The sequence below is a fragment of the Ipomoea triloba genome, chromosome 2, assembly GCF_003576645.1.
Source record: "Ipomoea triloba cultivar NCNSP0323 chromosome 2, ASM357664v1".
Lineage (NCBI taxonomy): Eukaryota > Viridiplantae > Streptophyta > Magnoliopsida > Solanales > Convolvulaceae > Ipomoea > Ipomoea triloba.
Window position 1 is genome coordinate 6,676,683 of NC_044917.1, and position 22,201 is coordinate 6,698,883.

The 22,201-nt window shown below is 35.0% G+C and overlaps 3 protein-coding genes across 3 annotated transcripts in view; 2 read left to right on the forward strand and 1 right to left on the reverse strand.

Annotated features, from left to right (window-relative positions):
- LOC116010160 (glutamate receptor 2.6-like) overlaps nucleotides 1-801 on the forward strand; it is a 9,005-nt gene extending 8,204 nt beyond the window's left edge. The window contains exon 5 of the mRNA XM_031249437.1: nucleotides 439-801. Within this exon, the coding sequence (XP_031105297.1) occupies nucleotides 439-801 (363 nt within the window). The remainder of the gene's footprint in view (nucleotides 1-438) is intronic.
- Nucleotides 802-5,614: 4,813 nt separating this feature from the next.
- Nucleotides 5,615-9,254, forward strand: LOC116009661 (glutamate receptor 2.2-like). Its single transcript, XM_031248778.1, has 5 exons — nucleotides 5,615-5,902; nucleotides 6,138-7,390; nucleotides 7,555-7,864; nucleotides 8,113-8,507; nucleotides 8,666-9,254. Exons 1-5 carry the CDS (start codon nucleotides 5,635-5,637, stop codon nucleotides 9,095-9,097), a joined length of 2,658 nt encoding a protein of 885 aa, XP_031104638.1. The 5' UTR covers nucleotides 5,615-5,634; the 3' UTR covers nucleotides 9,098-9,254.
- Nucleotides 9,255-12,711: 3,457 nt separating this feature from the next.
- Nucleotides 12,712-15,649, reverse strand: LOC116007309 (basic leucine zipper 34-like). Its single transcript, XM_031247958.1, has 4 exons — nucleotides 14,745-15,649; nucleotides 14,562-14,652; nucleotides 14,259-14,385; nucleotides 12,712-13,333 (listed from the first exon to the last, which is right to left on the reverse strand). Exons 1-4 carry the CDS (start codon nucleotides 15,329-15,331, stop codon nucleotides 13,185-13,187), a joined length of 954 nt encoding a protein of 317 aa, XP_031103818.1. The 5' UTR covers nucleotides 15,332-15,649; the 3' UTR covers nucleotides 12,712-13,184.
- Between the last annotated feature and the right edge of the window lie 6,552 nt (nucleotides 15,650-22,201).

Here is a 22,201-nt window from a genome sequence, read left to right on the forward strand (position 1 = left end):
CCTAGGAATCAACAACACGAAAACTTTGTTCTAAATTACCCTCTCCTTATCGGGCTTGGGATTGAAAGAATGGTTGGGACAACAAGCATCCATCTCGTTCGTACTGTGGATACCTGTATAACCATCGAAGGCTGTTGAAGTGACTAATTCCCGGAAATTAGGAGGCGTTGAAAACAAAGAAATTGTTGAGGGAAGTTATGTTAGGGAACTGCAGTTGCATAAAACAGAGGCGGTTTCATCTGTTGGAACTGCAGTTGTGTTAAACTGATACTGTTGGTTTGGGTCGGTCAATTATAAGAACCTAAATTTGGTTCACATCCCTTGCTCTTTTATTAGCTTGAATCACAAAGCATGATTTACTCAATATAAGCTCTGGGTAGTATTTGCGTGCAAAGTCACTGAAACATAGATTAACTATATTAAACTGGTTATAAGCAGGTATTTCCAAAGGGGTCTAGCATTCTGGAAGAGGCTAACAAGGCATTGCTGAATATGACGGAGAGTGGGAAGCTTGGAGAACTGGAGAAGGGGATGATTGGTGCAGAGGAGTGTGTGGATGTGGAGAAGAAGGATGAGACGAGCCTAGGCCCCAGGAGCTTTTCTGTTCTGTTTGGACTCACAGGGGCCATTTCCACCATTTCACTCACAGTATTTGTAGTGGCCGGGAATTACAAGGAAACAGTTGTGGATTTGTTTCGGCAATGGAGCCTCGCCACGAGGACAAGAAGAATTGGGAATGGGGAAATCCCTGGAAATAATCGGCCATTGGAAATGGAGTCTCAGTCTCCCCAAGTGACGTAACAATGATAAGATTGAAATATTAATTTTTTAATTAAATTTATTTTTGTTAATTAGTTAACATTATTATTTTTACATATTTAATTTCTGTTGTCAGGTGCAATTAGGGACGACCTGACCTTATGGATAGTCCGGGTTGTTGTATTAACTTATCTTGTAAATTTCTTTAATTTATCACAATACATTGTAAATTTTATATGTGCATTGTAAATATCTCATCCCAATTTTGTTAAAATCTAGAATGCCATTACCTCGTAATTTGGAATTAAGTTATGCGGAGTATTTCTTAACAACATTCACTGAATAATTTTCAAGGAAAATTATTTTTAGAGGTACAAGAATAATTAATACCAAAATTTAGGGATGTTAATGAATCGAACATGAACAAAATGAAATTGTTCGTGTTTGCTTGTTAAGATTTTTGGAATGTTCGTGTTCATATTCGTTTGTTAAGGTTTTTGAAAATATTTATTCGTATTTGTTTATTAAGCATTCATTAGTGTTCGTTAACATTCACGAACATGTTCGTTCACGTTTGTGAATATGTTAATCAACGCTTAATAATTAAATACACACACATGTTCATGATCACAATTCATTCGAGAACAAAAAATAACATATGCTCACAAACAATACAACAACAATTAATATATAATTCATTTAAAAAAAACAATTCCAATTTATCATTTTCTTGAACCATGAACTGATGGTTTGGAACCGAAAGTGAATTGCAATCATGCCTAGTAGAAACAACATTTTCACTTTCCGATTATATGGGATTTTTTTTTTTTTTTTGCAAGACAACCCATTTAAGTTGGTCAGACAATTAGTTTGGCAATCATAAGTTTTCAAATTCGGCTCCATGGGAGCTATTTAATGACATTTTTTATTTAAGCCGGTAAGCTATTGACAACCTAAATTGATTTCTCACTTTGTAATTATTTACCGAGGATGGTTATAAAGCAAACATTATTCAAAGTGAATTTTTAAGTAGAGACGGGGATATTTTTGCAAATAAAATATGGGATCGAGATGAATTCATTTTGGGTGTGTTTGGTAACCCGTAAAATGGCTTCCAGAAAATGTTTTTTGAGTTTTCGGTATTTGGCAACATCCAGAAAATGTAGTCAACGAAAAACGTTTTCCGTTGACCAAGGAAAATCACTTCATTTTTCCGGAAAATGTCATACGGAATTTTTTCCGTAAGTCATTTTCCGGAATTGCCAAAATTGCTGTTTCGCATGTTCTCGGCCAAAATCAAGCTTTATCACCCATGACCGTGGACCAAGGAGGTTGGGGAAATCGCCGGAAACCAGTGCTACGTTTTTTTTAAAAAAAATTATTTTTTAATAAATAACATCATTTTAATATTATTATAATTTTTTATATTTTAAATAAAATAATTACAATGTTTAATTATACAATTTTACCCATTTTGCAGAAAATGAACCAAACACACAAAGACAGTTTTCCATAATAAATCTAAACACTGGAAATGAAAACTAACACACAAAGATAGTTTTCTACTTTTCCATGATACATCCAAACACTGGAAATGAAATTGTTTTCCGGAAAATGACTCATTTTTCAGAAAATATTTTCCAGAAGTCATCTTCCTGCTTTCCAAACGGATCCTAAGTAGAAAATATATTCAATACTTCACGGCGCACACTTCATTTCAAGTATAAAAGTTTCAAACTTCCAAATATTAGTTAAAATTTGTTTCGGTTGACCATAAAGAAAATGGAAAGTCAAGGGAAAAAAGGACCATTTTCATTATTGCCTAATTAGATAAAATTTGTTTTGGTTGACCATAAAAAAATGGAAAGTCAAGGGAAAAAAGGAGCATTTTCATTATAGCCTAATTAATAAATTAACTATGGAGTAACTTATTGGTACAATTTTTTAATGAGAGATACTAAAATTTTATTAGAGATAATAAAGAGTAATACTACATATACTTTTAATTTTTTACTTCATTTTCTACTCTCTATTTACATTACACATTTTGATTCATTCAGGAAAATATATCTTGGGACTTAACGTAGTTGGTTCGTCGCATGATTTTCATGTAGATTAGGATATGATCAATGGGCCAATCGATTGCGTGACTCGTATGGTCGTTATTTGCCTCTGCAGTTACTATTGAATCCCCTGTGCGCACATGGCACTTACAATGGAGAGATTTTTTTTTTATCTAGGCAAAATATTGTAAATATATAATTTATTTATTTGCAATAAATTTCATAATTTTGTTCAAGTTTATTTATATGTTGATTATTTATATGTTATAATTGGTAAATATGCAAATGATATTAATATATTTTGTTTAATATAGTTTTTAATAAATAGGTAATTTATTTTGATAAGTAATGTATTGAACGTAAATACAATTAGCCCGCACAAATAGCTCATTTGGTTCCTAGCTAGGTGGCAAATTGTGGGCATGCATGCAAGATTGAACCCTAGCAGCTGCAGTGTGGAAATCACACCTAATGTAGTGGCCATCACACTTAATGTGGTGAGTTCCTTGCGGGCATTAGGCATTAATCCTCTCACTTAATTGACCGCTATATCACCATGACTTATCACTTTAATTCACAAATCTTGTCCGGTCGGAGTGTGAGAATCCCAAGAACTAGAGATCTTGCCTTTTTTTTTTGTGGACAACCTAAATAAAATTAGGCAATTGATTTCATAATTTCAATTAGTAATTAATAGTTAACAATGTAAGCACAATTTGATCTAAAAATGATTTAAAGTACAATATTTTTAACTAACATAATACACAACTTAATAAGTATACTTAAGATTTAAGAATCAAAGACAATTGGGGTATCGATGTTTGATACAGCGACTTGAATCTTATTTAGGGTGCGTTTGGTTACTTCATGGGTTTACACACTAGGAATTAGAATCAAAATTATAGTTAGGGAATGTTTGGTTGGTAACTTTTTAAAACACATGCATCTATGAGATTTAATTAATTACCTATTCAATTAAAAGTCTGATTCTCTAATTAAAAATCGATATCATTCCATCTTATTGATAATATATGATTTTATAAGTTTGGATTAGTGCTTTTAGATTTTCATTTTTCTTTTGTTCATATTGGTGCTTTGGATGTCATTATATTAAGATCAATTGCCTTGATTTTTTATTTTTGTATTTTTAAAACTTGTATTCCCATTATAAGGTCATATATAAATAACCAAACATCAATATTGGTAATTATTTCAATTTCACCTTACTACCAAACATGAAAAATACTTTCACCAAAACCCATTACCATTACCAAGTATTTGATTTTGATTCCTATTCCGATTTCGATTTCATGTGCGAACCAAATACACCCTTAGTATGCGTATAATTGATTGTTAATTTGTTACCTTAATAAAATAATTATAATTTGGTGAAGACAATGCTACATTCATACACACGTTAGGTTCCTAAGTAACATTACTAAAATGCTGGGTGCTTGAAGTATTAGCGTATAGAAGGCGAAAGAGTAGGCTATGGGGTGAAGTAGTCGTTGTACGTCACTTTGTTTTCTTTGATTCCCAAAAACAGAAGACCTTTTACCCTACTTAAGAAAACCATGAAAGCTTGACCAGAATCAATTATATGACCACTGACCAGGCCAAGTCCTCTTATCGGAGTGCGAAAGAGACCAGCCGCAACCTAAAAGTTTAACTATATCGCAATTCTGACGAATAAAATTAACAGAGTCCGTAGTACTCAAAAGAAAAAAACTAATTATCTGTAATTTTCATATTACTGGTGTTAAGATAAGATATTTATTACGGAGTATTTTATAAGTTTGTTGAGATTAATTAATTTATGGACAAACTATATATATAAATGTAATAACAAGAAATTACTTAGTATCTTCTTGTAGATAGCCATTGATTTGATAGCATTTATAGAATTTCTTGACTTTCACCAAATGCATACAACTTGAAGTCTGCCGGAAAAATCAAAGATGAAAATATCAAAGTTAAAATAAACAGTGGACCCTTGTATAATGTATCTATGGAAAAGAATTGGATTAATCAGGAATATACCCATCCAACCTCTCATTTTAAAGGACTATATATCCACGTCTCCTGGATATGTCCAAGTCAACGGTAAGTAAATTTAAACAAGTCTCCCCCGACCATCCACCTAATCATTTTACTTAATACTAATCTTTGATTGGGTTTAAATTAAAATAAATAACCAATGAAGTGTGGTCTAGTGGCTCTTTCATATCAGAGGTCATGAATTTGAACCCTAGTGTGACGGTATTGACTTTTTGTATTTCAGTAAGTTGAGAAAGTAGTTATGAACGGATTATAGTTATAATAGTGTCAGTAATACTCAAAAAAATTAAAATAAATTAATTAATTACTCTTTTGATAATTTGAAACATATAGAGATTCCGGTGAAATTGAAATTATTTCAGATTTAACTTATCCTAGGTGCATTAGCAAACAACTTATAGTACTTGGTCCATATTCTAGATAAGATTTCAAGTCTTCTGAACCTTAATTTGTTGGCGCCTGGTGAAGTTTAATTAATAGGAAACTTCTCTTTATTTTCTCAACTTATATCATACGTGCATGGGGCCAATAGCTAATTGAGGAGAAAGGAATTGCTAACCCAGTGCAGGCCAGGTTACATCATCTATAGCTTTCTAGCTATCATCATCCACAAAAATCCATTATGTATCTATATATAAAGTAAAATAATAATAATAAAGAAAGTTGTGCGTGTCGGTTCATAAATGAAAGTTTATGCATGCTAAGCCAAAAACCCTTAGTTAGCAAGTTCTCATTCCTCTCTAGCTATCTCCTCATGGTTTCTGCCTATCCCAATTTGCTTTTAGTTCTTGTGGCTTTAGTGGTGTTGCATTCAAGACTAATCCGCGTATCATCGGCCGCCGGGAATGAAGAGATGAAGCCGGGCACCATAGGTGCCATTATTGATGGAAGAACTCGGGTGGGGAAGGAAGTGAAAGTTGCAATGGAGATGGCTATGGATGACTTTTTTAATCAAACGCAGCAAAAACTTACTCTTCTCGTGAAAAACTCCCATGGTGAACCTGTTCACGCTGCCAATGCCGGTAAATATGTTATATACAGTAGTTTTACTCATATTAGGACAAATCAACCTTCAATTAAGGTCACAAAACAATTTCATTCTGGTGCACTTACTAGTCTTAACTGACACAACTTTTACTTTAAGAACAACCTCACCTAACTAATCCCTGTCATATTTTTTAAAAGATAGATTATGAAGAAATTGACTCTTTACTGGCCTCTGCTTGAAGACTAATCAATGTTTTGTGTGGTGTGCAGCTCAGCATCTGATCAAGAAGCGACACGTGGAGGCGATATTGGGACCACAATCGTGGGAAGAAACATCCACGGTGGCCGAGGTCGGAAGCCGACACGGCATTCCGGTGCTGTCCCTATCGGATTCGAGTCCTTCTTGGTCAACGAAACGATGGCCTAACCTCATCCAAGCCGCGCCGTCAACGGCCAACCAGATGAAGGCGGTGGCCGACATCGTGCAGTCGTGGGGGTGGTGGCGGGTCAACGTTATCTACGAGGATTCCGATTCCTTCTCGGCCGGAATCACTCCTCACCTCCTCGAAGCTTTAAAGGAAGTGGACGCCCAAATCAGCAACCTAGTCGCGATCCCATCCCTCGCGGATTCCTCGTTCTTGTCGGGCCAACTCGAGAATCTCAAGAATGACCAATGCAGAGTTTTTGTGGTCCATGCTTCGTTGCCCGTGTCCGAGGTTGTGTTTGCGAAGGCTAAGGAGATGAAGATGATCCAAAAGGGATACGTTTGGATCACAACCGACTCAACCGCCAGCCTGGCCCACTCCCTAAGCGTAACCGCCACCGCCGCCATGCAAGGGGTTCTTGGAATTCAGGCCTACTATCCCCAAACCAGCGAGGATTTCCAGAATTTCTACCGGAGATTCCAAGAAAAATTCAGGTCCAAATATCCGGATGAGAGAAACTACGAGCCCAGCTTTTTCGCTGTCCGGGCTTATGATCTCACCAGGACACTATCTTTCACTTTCACTTTGACAACCAATTTTACCACCACAAAAACTCTCCTGCAAAAAATCGCAGAAACCCAATGGAGCGGTTTGGGCGGGAGAGTTCAGTTCCAGGAGAGGATTTCCCCGCCGGTGGATGTGTTTAGGATAATCAACGTCATCGGAAAGAGCTACAATGAACTGGGGTTTTGGACGGAGGGACAGGACCGCGGATTTTCCGAGGCAATAGACGTCGGAGCAGTGTACAACAAGTCCATGGAAAATGCGTTGGGACAAGTGTTTTGGCCAGGATCGCCTAAGTCGGCTCCGAGAGGATGGGAGTTTCCGACATATTTAAGGATTGGTGTTCCCAACAATTCCATGACGCGTACATTCGTCAGCATAGACTGCGATCCTAGCAAAGAGAAGTGTAAATTCTCAGGATTCTCAGTTAAGGTGTTCGAGCTCACCATGTCGCTGATGAAACCCAAGGTTCCGTACAAATTCATCCCTTTCAACAACAACTACACCGAGTTGGTAGAAAACGTTCATCTCAAGGTCAGCCAATAAAACAACTAATATTATATTAATTTAGCTTTCTCAGTTTGAATTAGCTGAATTTACCCCGTACACATCTTAGTTAGTTAGGTTTACTCAGACAGTGATTAACATCAGAATTCAATTGGAACCTTAAAAAGCTGAAAAAATTCTGGGAATTTCAGAAATTTGATGCGGCGGTGGGAGACATAGCGATAACGGCAGGGAGATACGAACTGGCGGAATTCTCGCATTCGCATACAGAAACAGGGCTTGTGATGGTGGTGGCAAATCAACCGCAATCGAAGAGGGCGTGGCTGTTCATGAAGCCCTTCACCATGACCATGTGGGCTCTCACTTTCGCCATTAATGTCTACAATGGGTTCGTGATTTGGATGATCGAGAAAAATTACAGTTCAGAGCTGAAGGGCTCAGCGTTGAATCAGATCGGGAGCTTGCTGTGGTTGGCCTTCGCCACACTCTTTTCTCCCCACGGTACCTTAATTTCACTTTTATGTTTGTCTTCTCCTTTTGTTCTGTTCGTATCACACTATTTTATCCAAACAACACTCAACTCTCACTACAATCAAAAGGTAACAAAGATAAATACGTGGATATTTTTATCTCTTTTCTGGATATATATCATGTGCCATTTTTTATTCAATATACCTAATAGTATAACTTGCAAAATTCCAAGTATATGAAGAAATTGAGAGTAATAATTTAAGGTGTGATGTTGACAGGGGAACTGCGCAGCAATTTGTCAAAGATGGCAACACTGGTTTGGTTATTTGTGGCGTTAATACTTACACAGAGTTACACCGCAAGTCTTGCCAGCATGCTCACAGTGCAGAAACTGGAACCAAAAGTTGCAGATATTGAGACGCTGAAAAGCAGCAACGCCAAAGTGGGGTGTTCCCGGAAGGCTTTTGTGTGTTCTTACCTCAACACCGCTATCGGGTTCAAACCTGAGAATATCCAGAGGCTTCCGGACATGGAGAGCGCCGCCGATGCCCTTAGGAATGGGAAAATAGAGGCGCTGTTCCTTGAAGCCCCAGTTTCTAAGCTCTTCCTTGCCAAGTATTGCAAGAGCTTCACCACCGCTGGGCCTACCTACAAAATTGGAGGATATGGATTTGTAAGATACGATCTGTCTCAACTAAAAGCATGAGCTGATAGTTAGTTAGACTAATGTTTATATATTATATGTTCAACAGGCGCTCACATATGTGGAATCATGACTTGTTGTATGGATTGACTCTGAATTGAACAATTATGTTTTTATATTGTTATTAGGCATTTCCGCGGGGATCTCCGTTGCTGCCTTACATAGACGAAGCTCTGTTGAAGGCGTTCGAGAGCAGTGATTTCATGGGGCTGGAGAACGGCCTAACGGCGTCGGAGAAATGCGTGGAAGACGGTCAAGAATCCGACGACAACGACGACAAAGCGAGCCTAAGCGCGGGGAGTTTCTGCGTTCTGTTCGCGTTGACCGGAGGCACATCCACGACGGCGCTGTTAATCTATGCTTTCCGTCGCCGTGAACCCATCCGCATGGTGAGCATGCGGGAGAGTAAGCGCGTCGGGGAGGTGCTTTCGCTGCTGTTGCTGCACATGAAGAACATAAAGAACAGTCGGAGAAAAGTTTGCGATTCTGAAACCCCAAGAAATAATCCTCCTGAGATTCAAGTTTCAGATCCCGAACAGAAGTTTAGAGCCTCCATCTAACGTTGTTTCATGATTGTTATTAGTCAAAGGCGATAGTTTAGTACTAAGCTGATTTGAGCGACAACATACACTCTATCCTGTAAATTAAAATAACTACTGCTGTCCGCGGATACTATTTTGTTTAATACTTTAATCTAATTTGTTGAAATTACACTTATTACCCTGGCCTCCTGTAAACATTTAAATTATTCCGTGGAAAATTATGGAATAAAAACAAAGGAAGTGATGTCCATCCTTCACAACCTGCCGAAATCCCATTTCACCATTTAATCTCATTTCTTTTTTTAGCGACAAGAGAAACATGTGTTGTAATCCTAGCTGATAAATAACCGTGTAAAAATATAAATTAGTTTAGATTGTCTTTAGTTAATTGGCTTAAACAAATAAGGAATTTATTGGGAGTTACTTAATTTATTACTCTTCTTGATTTGAACCGATAATTTAAATTAATTTATCTGATCTCTGATCTTTTTACTGGTTGCAGACTTTCCCTTTACTCATTACTTTCCCACAAATCAAAATAGAGAGGAATTAATTTAAAATCTTTCCAAAAATTAGCCTCTAGGACTAACAAGCTAAGAACAACAACATAAGCATGCGAATTGAATTTCATTATTGGGCTTAATTGAGTATTCTTCAAATTGGGCCAACTCTTATATTCATCAATATACCATGGTTCATATTCTATTGTGGACGGTTCAAAAATTATGTGTTTGCAATTAATACATTCTTTACTGTTATTAACAATTTTTGTACATATAAACAAAACTGAAGGCTAATAACATACTAATTACAAACACGTAACATAATAACGACATACACATAAATTAACTGCAGGTACAAAATATGTTAACTATAGATACATAAAATTTTGGTTAACATGATATGTGATAAGTGCATAATTGTTCATATTTATACTTTATATATACCACTACTTAGCCTTATTTTGCTTAAGAAGTGTTATAATGGTGTTCAAAATGATCCTTATTTTATTCATTTGATCAATTAGGCATAATTCATCATATTCGAGTAGAAGTGAATGATGTTAGAGCATTCTCGATGCATTTGGCGGCAATGGAGCCAAATATGAAACTATGGAGATGGATGCAACACTTCCAAGGGAGCCTAAGAGTGGTGTTTTCAATGGTCTTCGTCATTTGAGCAAACCAAGGCAAAAGTTGAGCAAAAGATCAAGGCGTTGCAATTATCGCACAGCACGTCAACGTCTTAGTATATGGATCATATCTCGGCCTAAGAATTTCCAAATCAAGTGATTCTTGCGCCATTGGAAAGAAAACTTAAAGAGATACAACGTTCATAAAGACAAGAAAACCAAATTTTGCCGTCACGCACCTCATCACATCATGACAAGGATCGTGACGCGTATTTCCAATTATTGTATTCTACTCGTCCCCACAACGTCACGAGGTAAGTGGCTTGATGATGCCCTCTCCAGTATGCCATTCTCTTTTGTTGTCATGAGGCTTGTTACCTCACGATAGACCTCGTGACGAGCAATTTCCTGAGATAATAATTTATGTCATTTCTCCTCAGTTTCGAACACCACTCGAACCCTAGAAATTTCCTGCTCATACAAACTTTCTCGATACATAAAACTATCAACACTTCAACAATAATCAATTAAACATTATATGCGCATTACGCCAATCTTTATCAACACATTCTACAAACTTTTCAACACTTCAACTAAGGCTTGTTCTATTATATAGGGCACAAAAATTCTTTTCTCGTTTATGTTATTAGCAACTTCAACTTAAACATATTTTTTTCAGAATATAAACAAATATTTTCTTGAAATATAACTTGAACAAGTTCCGTATCTAGAAGCATTTCTTTATAGCCCTGCCATTCCACCTTGGCAATATTACTTTCCATTATGATCATTTTTGTACCTCATGATCACGGCGGGACTCAACCGTGAGTCCCATCGCAAGTTTTTATCATAGTTCGCAGCTTCCAAAGGTCACGGTGACACTCACAACGTACTGCGACCGTGATTGTCCACTACGCGCAACAGTTCTGGTTTCTAGGTCATTTTCACCTTGTAGACAATAAAACTGGACTTTATTATCTTCATAGAAGGTGTAGCTCTATGAAATACATTTTCAATACTGTTAAAATCGCTCAATTTGGACATTCCTACGATTAGATATGCTTAAAATACTGAGGCATTGCCAAATGACACAAATTATGAGTTTGATATCAATTGTGCACATAAAAGTATTAAAAATTAGCACTAATCAAATTTCCTCACACTTAGACCTTGTTTGATGTTGGATCTCAGCATTGCACTATGCTTATTACCTAGGAAATCGCTTATCATGTGACTGCTGTAAGTGAAGCACGTGTAACTACAGAATTCTTTGGCTATCCGATTGTCATATCCTATTTAAAATCAATTGAATAAATCATTAATGGACTCCTTTCAATTTATGCAATAAGGTGTTTAGTATGCAGGATATTCTTTTAATATAGTAAAAAATCCCCATTTATATAAATCATTACTCTTTTTTTTTGTTTTGAAAAGATAAATCATTGCTTATGACTATTCTCTTTTCGATGACAATAACATTTAAGTAGTAGAATAAATATGTGTTGTTTTGTGCTAAAAAGTAGTGGCTTAATCGTGATTTACATCACCCTCCCACGATTTCAATTGGTTTGTCGTTACACCCAAACACTGTGATTCCAATTATTTGTATTTGACCTTAGCATGGAGGATGTCAATTGTTATCATCATCATATCCTACATTCCATGTGACAACAAACGCCTAATTATGCCTCACTTTCTAATTTCAATTAAACCGCACTAAACAAACCTTAATTACCGCTAAAAAGTTCCCCTTTTCATCCAAATTATATCTCTTAATTTCTCATTTGACTTCGCACTACTCCAGAAGGCTGATTTAGATCATTTGCACCGTATGGAATTTTTTTTTTAATTTTTTAAATTTTCACATGTTTGCAAGGCTTGCAAATCAAATTGGGTAAGATTTAGACTTTTTTGTAAAATTCTTTTTAAATAATAACTTTAATTAAGTGTTCTTGTTGTTATTATAATATTTTGAAAGTGGTTCAAATTGTAAGTGTATCACGGAAAGAACATAGTGTCGACTTTTGAAAGTGTGAAAGTATTATCGGGAACTAAATAGTCTTAGAATCAATTAAATTGGTATGCCGCCATGATTTTGACATGCAACAAATTCATGACTATAGATTTTGATATCAAGGTTCTTGTCAGTTAAACAAAGTTGATAATCTAACTAACTGAGTTTTTAAACGAACTTTTGTTGGTATTTAACAAATGGGACAAAAGATTTTTAAATCTCAAAATAATTGAAAAGATCATGGATTGAAAACTTAATAATATAGACACTTGTATTAGGATTCACATTAAAAAGTTGTTTATTCTGTCACGTCGCGTGGAGTAAAATTTAAGAAATAAGATTTGAAAGTGCATGTAATAAAACTCCATCATATAACATTAATATTCAAAAGTATGATGGCAATGCCAAGAAAGGTGACAATTACAAAAGAAAAGTTGATATGTACAAAAATATTAATAATGAATCATACATGTTGCAATTAAAGGCAATACAAAACTTTTGACCCTTTGCGGGCTTGAATAATAAGTAATAACGGTCCATGCTCCACAACATTAAACAACGTAAGTACACAAACGTCATAACCCTTTTCATCCCATTACATACAGGCTAAGGTTACGTTACATACCCCAACGAACCAATTAACGAATTCAATATTAAATCTAACGTCAAAGAAAAAAAAAAAGTGGAAAACAAAAGAAAAGAAAAGAAGCAATACCCTCCCTAATAATGAAAATGAAAATGAAATGTTGGTTATCCCCACTCATATCATGTGGGTTCTTGAAACACAGAGCAATCAATCTACTACCAAAGCTACTGACAGGGACATGGCCCACCATCAACTATTTTAGATTTAATAAAAAAAATAAAATAAAAAAAAAAGCTTCGATGGGATGGGATGGGAACATGCCACGTGATGGCGCAGTTTAGCACAGTGCACCGCATCTTCTTCTTCATCTTCATCACGGCTGCTGCAACTCATCTTGTTGCGCCGCCGCCGCCGCTTCTTCTTCGCCGCCGCCATTGTTACCGGCAGTCGTCTTCTTCAGATTCTGTTCATGGTAGATCTGCCTCAGCCTTTCTATCTCCTTCTTCAACGCCTCCTGGTGAGCTGCAATTCATCATAACCAGATTTAATTAGTATGAATAACGGTTAGACGAGGAATGTGTGATTATTAAATAAATAAACATGGAATATTTGCTTGTTCATCCTAATAGCAGATTCAAATAGGCGAGACAAGTAGACAAACATCGTGTTGAGGAATTTGCCAGACCAACAAACAAACATGGAGGATATTCTCGTATTCATATTCATATTCATTCCGTCTCATAGTACTCCATCGTCTCGCAAAACAGTGATTTTTCTAAGACAGTGGTACCAGAAATCCGATTTATTTGCTCCTCCAACCACAATCTTTTTTAATCAGGATATTTTTTTGTCTGATATTTATAATTGACGAGAGTTTTGAAGTTTAAATTGTAGATTTTCTTGTCTATTATTTGGACATAAAAATGGTTTTTCCTTTTTCCTTTTTAATGTAATTTAATTTGATGAAATCGATATTTTCAGAGATCAATTAGTACAGTTGCGACCAAACAAGTACATGTTATGAGTGATAATCATTAATCATATGTGCTTTAATAATTAAAAATGAAAACATGAACCTAATTAATGAATAAGACAATTATTATAAAGTTCCATGCAAATTAAGGAGGAAAATCTATAATAGCATTGTTTATGCAATTAATTGCGGCAAATGCACCACACATTTTTTTGACCAAGAAAATGACGTCATTATTCGTTATTATTTTTTCTAAATTAATTTTCATTGTCTACATACAAGGATAATGGATGTAGATACGACACTCCTTTTAGAAAATATCACTCATCTCGTCTATTTTTCTTTTGTAAAATAAAAATAATGTAATGGTAGTCATAATTTATGTAAAATTAGTGAAAATTTAATATGACTAATTGATTTTGGAGCTCTAATAATAAAATAAAATAAAATAAAAATAAAAATAAAAATAATTACCATCTTTGAAAATTTTATCTTGAGCCAAGGCTGCAATCCGCTGTTTAAGAGCACTGTTATCCACATTTAGAATCAGCCTTTGATGGTCCAGAAACGCAACCCTTGGTGACAATGCCGATACCTCAGTCTTTTTTTTCCAAAAAATTAAAAATAAAAAATTAGTTTGATTTTATTGGAGTATGTACTGATTCAAAAAATTTAATACTCATGAAATTAAAAATAATAAAATAAAAATCTGCCAATTCACTGTTAAGAGATTAGTAGAAAATTATTGTTAAGTAGAATTGGTTATATTAAACATACTTGCAATGTGGTTACACTCCTTTCTAGCTCTGAAATGTATTGCAGCTTTCTGACTCTTGATCTCTGAGCCGATTGTCGATTGGCCAAAATCCTGATAATAATTATATAATTAAATTAATTTACAACTAAAAGTGTAATAATTCCAAAAATATACTCGATATTCAATTTTTTAATTTTGGGTACCTTTTAATCCTCTTTGGATCTACTATGGCATTGGAAGTATCTCCGGAATCATTGGCGGTCGAAGGTCTTGTGGCGGGTTGAACCGGTTGGGTTTTGTATGAGCTGTCAACCACCTCTCCCGGTTCATTCTTGGGCTGAACTTCGCCGGGCCGGGTTTGGGGTTTTTCCTCGTTTTCGCTGATTTGATCCGATGACGGCGTCGAAGGATTGGTACTGGAAGGATTAGACGACGGAGCGGCGGTGGCCATCGCGGCGGCGGATTCGTCGGGGAACATGGACGTCAGCTGCTCGTCATCCAGCCTGTCAAACGCGTGGTTGGCGGTGCTGTTACCGTTGATGACGTTGTTGCACGTCATCAACGCGCCGCCGCGGCATTCGTCCATGAACGGAGCCTCCACGAACGCGATGGGGTCGCTGACGGAGCGGCGGTGGAAGTTTCTCCTGGCGGAGGAGAAGTCGAGGAACTCATCCACCCAAGGATTCTGCTGCGCCGCCGCTGAGGACGGCAGCGGCATTGCTTGGAACGGAAAAGACGACGGCGGCCAATTCTGCGTCATGGAGGGGCCCTTGGGCGGTAGTTGCGCCATGCACACACTTATTAATTAACCGAACTATAATCACTCTATTCAATTCTCTGAATCTACGAAGAAAATTAAGTAAATCCGTAGAATCAGCTCAGCAACGTAATCCTGAAATGGAACAATGACAGACTGAAAATTCTCGAGGAATGTATGACAACTTAGGTGGCTGTGTATATAAAGAGGATAGAGAAGAGATAGAAGGAAGTTATAACTAAGAATAGGATTGAGACGACGTTGTCACGGCCGACTATTTTGGGTGGTTTTGTTTGTTGACGCGCTTAACATTTTAATGCCCCCATCATTTTGGAGGGAATTGAATGAGAAAAAGGCCTCTCCCCCTCACCACTCCACTCACCATCTCATCACACACTATTTTACATTAAGTTTTTAACTTATGTCAAACTAATCATAATCCTCATAATACTATCCCAGAGTCACTGTAAAAGGTAAATTACAAGTAACCTAAGCAGTATCACAGTTAGTTCATGTGGTTGACTTTGTGAGACCAATCTTAATCTTCAGAATCCTTATTCAAGAGTCACGAGAGGAGGTAAATTACAAATCGCCCAAATAACCTCCTTAGTCCATTATTGTCATTAACTCTATGCAAAAGAGATTCATCTCTACAGTTTAGTTAACTTTGAAAGCCCAAACATCCAAACTCTAGTTTGAAAATTCTTAACTCTAAAGTGTTATTAGGGGAATCGGACCCACCCTAATGACCCTATCATTGTAATGTTAATTTTAAATTTAAAAACAAAAAAATAAATAAATTACTGCACTAAATAAAACTAAATCAATCATCAAATATTATTAAAATTTTGAGGAAAATAGTAATTTTAATTTTGGGTTGAGGGAGAGAGAAGTCACATGGGGAGGGGAATGGTACAGCTAGCAACAGCTGTTGGGGAGGGAGGGAAATAGGGGAAAGAGAACTCAGTCTCTCGCTCTCTCTCTCTCTCTCATCACTGGAAAGACAAAGACCTCATTTGTAATTGTATATTAATTGGTGACATCAGCCACCACGTGCCGATGTGACCTTTACCTTTTGCTTTAGTCTCTATTTACGAATAATCTCCCCGTCCCTATTTCACGTCCCCTTCCTTTCAACAATTTTTCAATATAATTATATGACGGAAAAATGTAGATTTAAAAAAAAAGAAAGATATTTATATTATATATATTCCATATATAGATTAGTTTTAATTCAACTTAAATAACGGAATTTAAGTTAACTAAGTTTGAAAGAGCATGAATTTATGAGTGTACGTTATCCCATTTATATATATGAAAGACAATTTTAATGTTGCTGAATTCAGTGTTGTCATGTCTACAAAGTAAATATAAGACAGTTCTGACAATAATTGTAACTTTTTATTTTCTTTTCAATCATTTGTAATAATCAAAATAATTTTTTTTTTTTTTTTGGATAAAATGTGTTGCAGAGGGTGCATGATAGCAACAAAATTTCCTCCCCATGTGGATATATATGGTGGAAGAGGAAATGTAGAGAGGGATGAGCTGTGAAGCGAAAGGAGGGAGGGGAGTTAGAATCATGTCTTTTCTCCTCCCCCATGTGGAGTGTGCTTCTAAGGTCTACCCCAAAACACTCATATTCTTCTCTTATTGCTTTAATTTGTCCCTAATCTACTCCCACATGGATCCTATCTCTCTCTCTCTCATGTTCTTCCTATCCTCTAGTCTAGCTTGCTTACCATTAATATCCAAATTAAACTATTTTTATTCAAGGTTTGCATTTAGAAGTTAATTCAAACTTAAACCAATCATTCATAGAATGGTTTCCACCTTTATTGATGATAGATTGTATCAGTGTATTTTTCACGCGTTATATGTAATGATTTTTTGTGTTTGTTATGTAAACACTAGCTAGTATTGAAGGGAGAAAAAATCAAATTTAAGTTAATTATTTTAATTAAAAGAATTTGATACCATATAGGATATTTTAATTAGTTTGAGTTATTGCTGGGAACAAATTAAATATTTTGGTTTGACATTTATTTTTAATCCGCGTTACCAATTAGAATCTAGTGTGGACTATTATTCATTCAAATAGAGAATTGAATATCATGATTATATACTTAAAATTAAGTTCTACTCCATTATTACATAGTATATGTATTATTATTATTATTAACAATTTATGTTTATTTCATTTGTATTTAAACTTATGTTTTTAATAATAAAATATTATTAATTACATAGTATTTTTGTATAATTATAACATTATTAATAGTAAAACAAAAACTAATAGTTAAAATAATTAATAATAACAATGACAATATATAATAATACACTGTAAAAACTAATTTAATAGTTAAAAGTATATAACATAATATACTTATGTATATCCTTAAAGATCATTTCACATTTAATTAGTTAAAAATAAACTAACAATTAATTTACCAAATACATTTTTATAATTCACTAATACTAGCAATTAATACACTTAGCTATCAACTATATATCATCTAATTGTCAAACACTCCCAAATCCTAATATTGTATAGAATGCAATATATAACTATCCAACCAATAAGCAGGGGTTCACCTCCATAAGGGGTGGAGCGACATGCATGATTCTCGTACCTACAAAAGATCGTTCTAGAATGAATGAAACATAATTCTCGTACCCGCACAAAATTATTCTAGTGCGATAAATGCAATTAGACTTAAAATATAATATGCACTACGTAGGTTATACATTATATTGTGGATGACAATGATGATGATTAGAGGAAAAGTTGAAAGGCAAGCGCAGGCAGCATGTTAAGTACAGGAGGGGTAGCTCTGTCACGCAAAAAGCTTAATTGTCCACACCATGGATTAACAATTCATTAAAATATACACTACACAACACTATATATAATATTATTAACATAATCTTTGTTTTGCCAACCAAAGCTTTCTTTAATTTATACTGGGCATGTTTGGTTATTGGCAGATCCGCCAAATTTTGACGAATCCGCCAACTTTGGCGTTTTGACTTGCGTTTTGACCAAAGTCAAAACGCTAAAGTAACCGTTTGGTTAGCAGCGGTTTGCTGCAAACCGCTGAAATTCCAAACGTTTGGGTTGGTGTTTGGGTTGGCGTTTTGGAGAAGAAAAATTTTCTTACCCAAAACACCCTCCATTTATTAAAAAAAATAAAAATAAAAATTAATACGGTTAGGAAGCCTGAGGCTTCTTTAATAAGGAAGCCTCAGGCTTCTCTTCCTCTTGCCCATCCGATGTGGGATGGGCAAGGGTAGAATAAGGGGCGTTGATCTCCCTTTTAAAAGGGAGATCAACGCCCCATTTTTTTTTGACTTACAATGTGGGATCTTTTGATCCCACATCTTTACAGTTTTTTTTGTTTAGTTTTTTCTTTTTTGATATTATTAACACTATTATTATTATTATTATACTATTATTATTATTATCACTATTATTATTATTATTATTATTATTATTATTATTATTATTACTACTACTACGGAGTATTATTATATATATACCATTTTGGTCATTTTACATGTTAACCGCTAATCTAAACAGCTAATTTTACCAAACATCTTTCTACAAATCGCTAATACATTCCGCTGGTCAAACCTGTTAATACAATCCGCTATTTGATAACCGCTAACACAATCCGCTGCTGCTAATTTCTAACCGCTGATAACCAAACAAGCCCACTATATTCCCATCTCTTATCTTCACATGCACCAAACAAACACCACCCCTATTTCACCATTACCTTACTTGAACCTCACGTTTCTTTCTTAATCTTTTTTTTTTTTTTTTTTTTTTTGGTGAGGTTTTAATTAAAACAATTAGGCGTAACACCTGTTATAAATGACATTACTTCGTACATACATGTGATATTTGATAGAAGTTGAATGTTTTTATGCGCGTACGGGGATAGAATATGTATAGTGTGATTAATTATTAGTTTAAAAAAAAAAAAAAAAAGGTGAGGATGAAGGAGAGAGTGATGCATGTGAAATCCAGCAGGAAATATGGTTAGGAGAGGAAGCAAGTTAGGAAGCAGCAATAAAAGATTCTCACCTAATAAACAAGTCAATGTCGTTCTCCATAATTGTCTTTAATCTTTATTTTGAGATCCCAAGAAATTCTTAACGCTCCGTACACAAAAGGAGAGCACCACGTGGGAGGAGCCAGACACGACCCTATTGTCTCTTTCTTTTCTTTCTTTTTTTTTTTTTTTTTTTTTTTTAATTAATTTAAAAAATCCCATTGATTATTGGGTATTGTTTTCTTTTGAAGAAATTATTGGGGATTGTTGTTGACAGTAAATACGATATGACATATATTTGGAAAGAAATAATTTCAAGAGTTGTATTGCATAGAGTCTGGATACAATAATTAGAGTGCGTTTTTATTGTTAGAGGGTTTTATTTTTATATCATATAGTACTTAATGAGTATAAATGTTATAATAATGGTGTTACGGTCTCTAATAAGTACAACAATTATATGATAAATATGTGTCAAGGCTTCTTAAGTAATTGGTGCGCTCTCTTCCATATATATAAGTGTGAGATGATGCTCTAATAAGTGCACGTACAGGCTATTGCAATTGTTCCATGACTCTCTTTATGACTGTCTTAATGCTTTGACGGGTTAGACCAAGAGCACCAGATTGGTTTTGGTGCCCTGTCCAATTATCCTGTCACTAACTCTTTTTACTTATGAGCGGCAAGCACAGCAAAGTCAACTAGGGAGCAATAAATAAAAGGTTAAACTTATCAAATATATATTTCGTCACCAACCCTCTGCGTACAGGATACGAGCGAGAAGTCGGTTAGGAAATAAAAATTGTTAATCTATTTTTTATAATAAACAATCTTTGATAAATTATTATTATTATTATTATTATTATTATTATTACTCCGTATTTAATTTTTCTTTTTTTTCGATATGGGATGGACACGCCGATAGAGGCGCGTCCTCGGATTTTTTTTATTTTTTTTTTTTTAAGTTGAGGCGAGTAACAAAATTTTACTTCGAATCATCGTGGTCTAAACTCGAGCATAGGTCGCCAAGGTTGCCATCGAGCAAATCACCAAATGTTTGTCAATGGAATTCATTGCTCGTTGGGTGCCTAGGGGTTGGACCTCATGGTCCCGATATAGTCGTGGGTAATAACAAGCCTCGAGCCAACACTTTCAGTGTGCTTGTGGATAGCTATGGAAAATTGGCATGCATACCTGCCATGGATGACCAGCAAATTAAGGTGGAAGTAGTTACTAGCTAGCTAGCTAGCTGTTTCCCTCTTCATAATTTTGGCCATGGTCGCATGAGAGAGAGTGTTTGAGGTTCATTTGCAAATAAGGAGTTATTGAGTGACATTTCTGACATAAAAAAAAGGAAGCAAATACCATTTGATGTGCGCGAGCATTGCACGCGCAGACGCACGCCTGACAATGTGTTTTATTTATTTATTTTTATTTTTTTTAAAATCAGATTTGTTTTTTTTTCCTCTCCTCTCATTTTCTTCTTCCTAATCACACTTACAAAAACTTCTCAATAATCGTGAAATATCTCCACTACTAAGGATGCTCTTATTGATGCCTTTGAGATTCTAAGACTATCCTTATTTTTGCAAGTTTATTTTATTTTTAAAAGTGAATTCTACATTCATATCATCAAATATGAAATTCTTTCACTATTTTTTTCTATATCTATGTAATACTCTTTCACTTTAAAAAACAATCTCACTTCCACATCACATTAAAACAAAACAAATAAAAAATAGAAAAACAAAAGTAAAAAATAAAATAAATAAAATAAAAGTACAAAAGACTGCCACAACAACATCAGTAACCTTTCGTCAGGTTTAGCATCCACATCAGTGGATTAAACATGGTTTTTGCACAATTTTTTAAAAAGTTAGTATGAAGTAGAGGAGAGAGAATGCAAAAATTACTCTTGCAATATATTGGGTTTATGGCAACCTGTGGGACCCTCAAAACAATTGGTTTTCCCAAATTTAAGCGGGAAGTTCAAACATGCGTCCAGCGTTAATGAAAGTTATGAAGTATCCAAATTTCTTAGAATTTTTTTTGTTGTTGTTGTTGTTGTTTTCAGCTTTGTTCTGTTTTTGTTTTTTTCCTTTTCCTCCTCCATCTCATATTCTATTTCCTAATCACACCTACAAAAACTCATAAAAAACTACACCAAAAGCTCAATTGATAATTAAGGATGCTCTTAACAAGTTTGCAAATCAAGTCATCATTTAAAAAAATATATTTTTAGCCTGCCATGTTATCTTGTCAATACAATACTTGCTACGATGAGGACAACCTAAAATTAATGGGACCTCCATATATAACTTGTCGAACTTGGAGTCTCAAGATGGACAGGACTTCTCAAACAAAACAGACATCAACTTTTAACCTACGTATACGTACGGGACCTGTTTTAACGATTCATACAAAAATAAAATTTTAATATGCCACCAATAATAAATAAAGAATTCACAAGAAACACGCTCGCTGGCTGTAACTAAGCTGGCATATATAAACGGTGTAGTTATTTCAACTTCCAAGACAAGTATATATGCGTGCTAACAGAAATTCTTGAAAAGTTTGTGAACTGATTAAATAGTGAGGATGGGAGTTTCAGCAGATATATGTATGTATGAGATCAGATATGGTATTTGGAGTTTGGTTTGGTTAGTTAGTACATATATGAAAGCAAACCACCATGACAAAGTATAGTAGTTCAATGAAACTTGAAAGGGGTGGTCGTATGTAAACTCTTTCATTTGAACATATATATATATATATATATATATATATATATATATATATATATATATATATATATATATATATATATATATATATATATATATAT